This window comes from Cyprinodon variegatus, unplaced genomic scaffold (assembly GCF_000732505.1).
Source record: "Cyprinodon variegatus isolate N-32 unplaced genomic scaffold, C_variegatus-1.0 Scaffold3235, whole genome shotgun sequence".
NCBI lineage: Eukaryota > Metazoa > Chordata > Actinopteri > Cyprinodontiformes > Cyprinodontidae > Cyprinodon > Cyprinodon variegatus.
Genome location: NW_015153688.1, coordinates 692 through 2,675, shown reverse-complemented (window position 1 = coordinate 2,675; position 1,984 = coordinate 692). Strand labels below are relative to the sequence as shown.

Sequence of the window (1,984 nt, the reverse complement as noted above, 5' to 3'; positions counted from 1 at the left end):
TCACAGTGAGTGCTCCTTCATGACTTTTCATGACATTAAAGACATTTCATCCCAGCGCTGCGTGTCCCGAGCCCGTGACATCATCAATGACCCCCCACCCCCCCACCATGGACTGTTCTCCCTGCTGCCCTCTGGGAAGAGGCTTCCCAGCATTCAATGCAGGACCAGCAGGTTCTGCAGCAGCTTCTTCCCCACCGCCATCACACTGATCAACTGATGGATAAACTCTGCATCACACTGATGACACCAAACCAACACTGCAGATCTGCACCATAGATATTAATGCACTTTTTTGCTCCATGTTTTTTCTCCCAAACTGTTTACATTTGATCACTGCTGCACTTTATGGATGGAAATGTTCATTTACTGTCTGAAAGCGCCACTAAAGGAAATCTGGTTTTGTATAAACTGTAAAAGAATAACAATAAAGTTGTCTAAGTCTCAGTGTGTCTCTATGTGGGGAAGGAGGCCCTCTGCCGGCCTTATATTTTAACTCTACCCCCCTGGCTTTCACTGCAGCCATTTTCTGCTGACTAATGTAAACATGTAAAGAATCCAGCCTTCCATAAAGGGGAGGAGGAGGTGGAGGAGGAGGAGTAGGAGGAGGGGGGGCATTGAGCCTGGCCTTCCCAGAACAGGCCTGCTCCTCTCCAGAGCACCGAGCTCCCCTGCGGAGGCTCCATGACCACCATAGCTTCCCCGCACTGAGAGCAGATCTTCCCTCCAGGATGGAGGAACCGGAGCCTGTGAGGACAGCAGCCCGCCCAGCCGCTGCTCCTATCCGGCCTCAGAGAGACAGCTGCAGGGATGGATCCACGCTGCTCACTTCCGCCTTGGACGGGAAACGCCAAGTGGATGAGAGGACCGTGGAGCCGCCAGTAAAAGTTACAGTTAGAGAGGCTGCGGGTTAGATTCCCAGGCTAAGTCCTGCTGACCGGCTGCTGACTTCCTCCGCTAGCTCCGAGAGGAGCCGCCTGTTCCTCCTTCCCTCCCCGCCCCGCAGCAGCCTGAGGCGGACAGTGAGTCCAGCCGTCCTACCATGTCCCAGCAGCTGAAGTTAAAGCTGATCTCTGCCCATCCTGAGGAGCCGCTCCGGATCATTCCTGGTTCCCATCATCAGGAGCAGCTGGAGACAACAATCCGCGGAGCTCCGCAAACGTCCCGCGTCAGAATTCCTCCTCCCCTCCTCTCCCCCCACCTCTCCTCCTCTCCCTCCTCTCCCCCCTCCTCTCCTCCTCCAGGCTGCGGCAGAATCCAATCCTGCTTCACTGACCTTCTACCTCCCATCCAGAGGGGGGGGGGGGGGGGCAGTTAATATCCAATGTAGACTGAGGGGTGTCCAGTTTATAACCAATGTAGACTGAGGGGTGTCCAGTTAATAACCAATGTAGACTGAGGGGTGTCCAGTTTATANAGGGGTGTCCAGTTAATAACCAATGTAGACTGAGGGGTGTCCAGTTAATATTTAAAGTCTACATTATTTATTAACATATAATATATTTAAAAATAAAAAAATATATTTAAACAATAATGTGCATTATAGACATTAGTGGTCATTGTTAGGAATCCAGTGTGTGTGGGCTGTGTTTGTTTTTTGTGTTCTCTCCCTCCACCACCAGATGGCGCCCTGTTCCGCCCTGGTCCTTCCTCACACCTGCGGCTGGTTGTGCTCGTTACAGAGGACTCTTAAGCGGTGGACTGCCACTACCCCGACTTCAGAGTGTTTGCCAGTTTTGGGAACTCTAGCCAAGCTGAGTTTAGTTGAGTCAAACTGAGTCTTTGTCTCTCTGAGTTCTAACCTTGATTTTGTCTTTGCCTTTTCGGCAGGAAGTCATCCTGCAAACTGGATTTTTGGCCTTCTCCCCCTGAAAGGGTTGTTTTGAGCTTTACACTGAGCAGGGGATTAATCACCACACGACCCGTTCAAGTTCTCCTGGAAATCTAAGTGGCAGTCCGCTCCATTGCTCCTCAAGGAACCAACTAA

At 51.5% G+C, this 1,984-nt stretch overlaps 1 protein-coding gene across 1 annotated transcript in view; it reads right to left on the bottom strand.

The window, feature by feature from the left end:
- LOC107081169 (nuclear factor 1-like) overlaps positions 1–1,192 on the bottom strand; it is a 6,037-nt gene extending 4,845 nt beyond the window's left edge. Inside the window, exon 1 of the mRNA XM_015369368.1 lies at positions 1,039–1,192. Coding sequence (XP_015224854.1) covers positions 1,039–1,101 — 63 coding nt within the window. The 5' untranslated portion in view covers positions 1,102–1,192. The remainder of the gene's footprint in view (positions 1–1,038) is intronic.
- Positions 1,193–1,984: the final 792 nt, after the last annotated feature.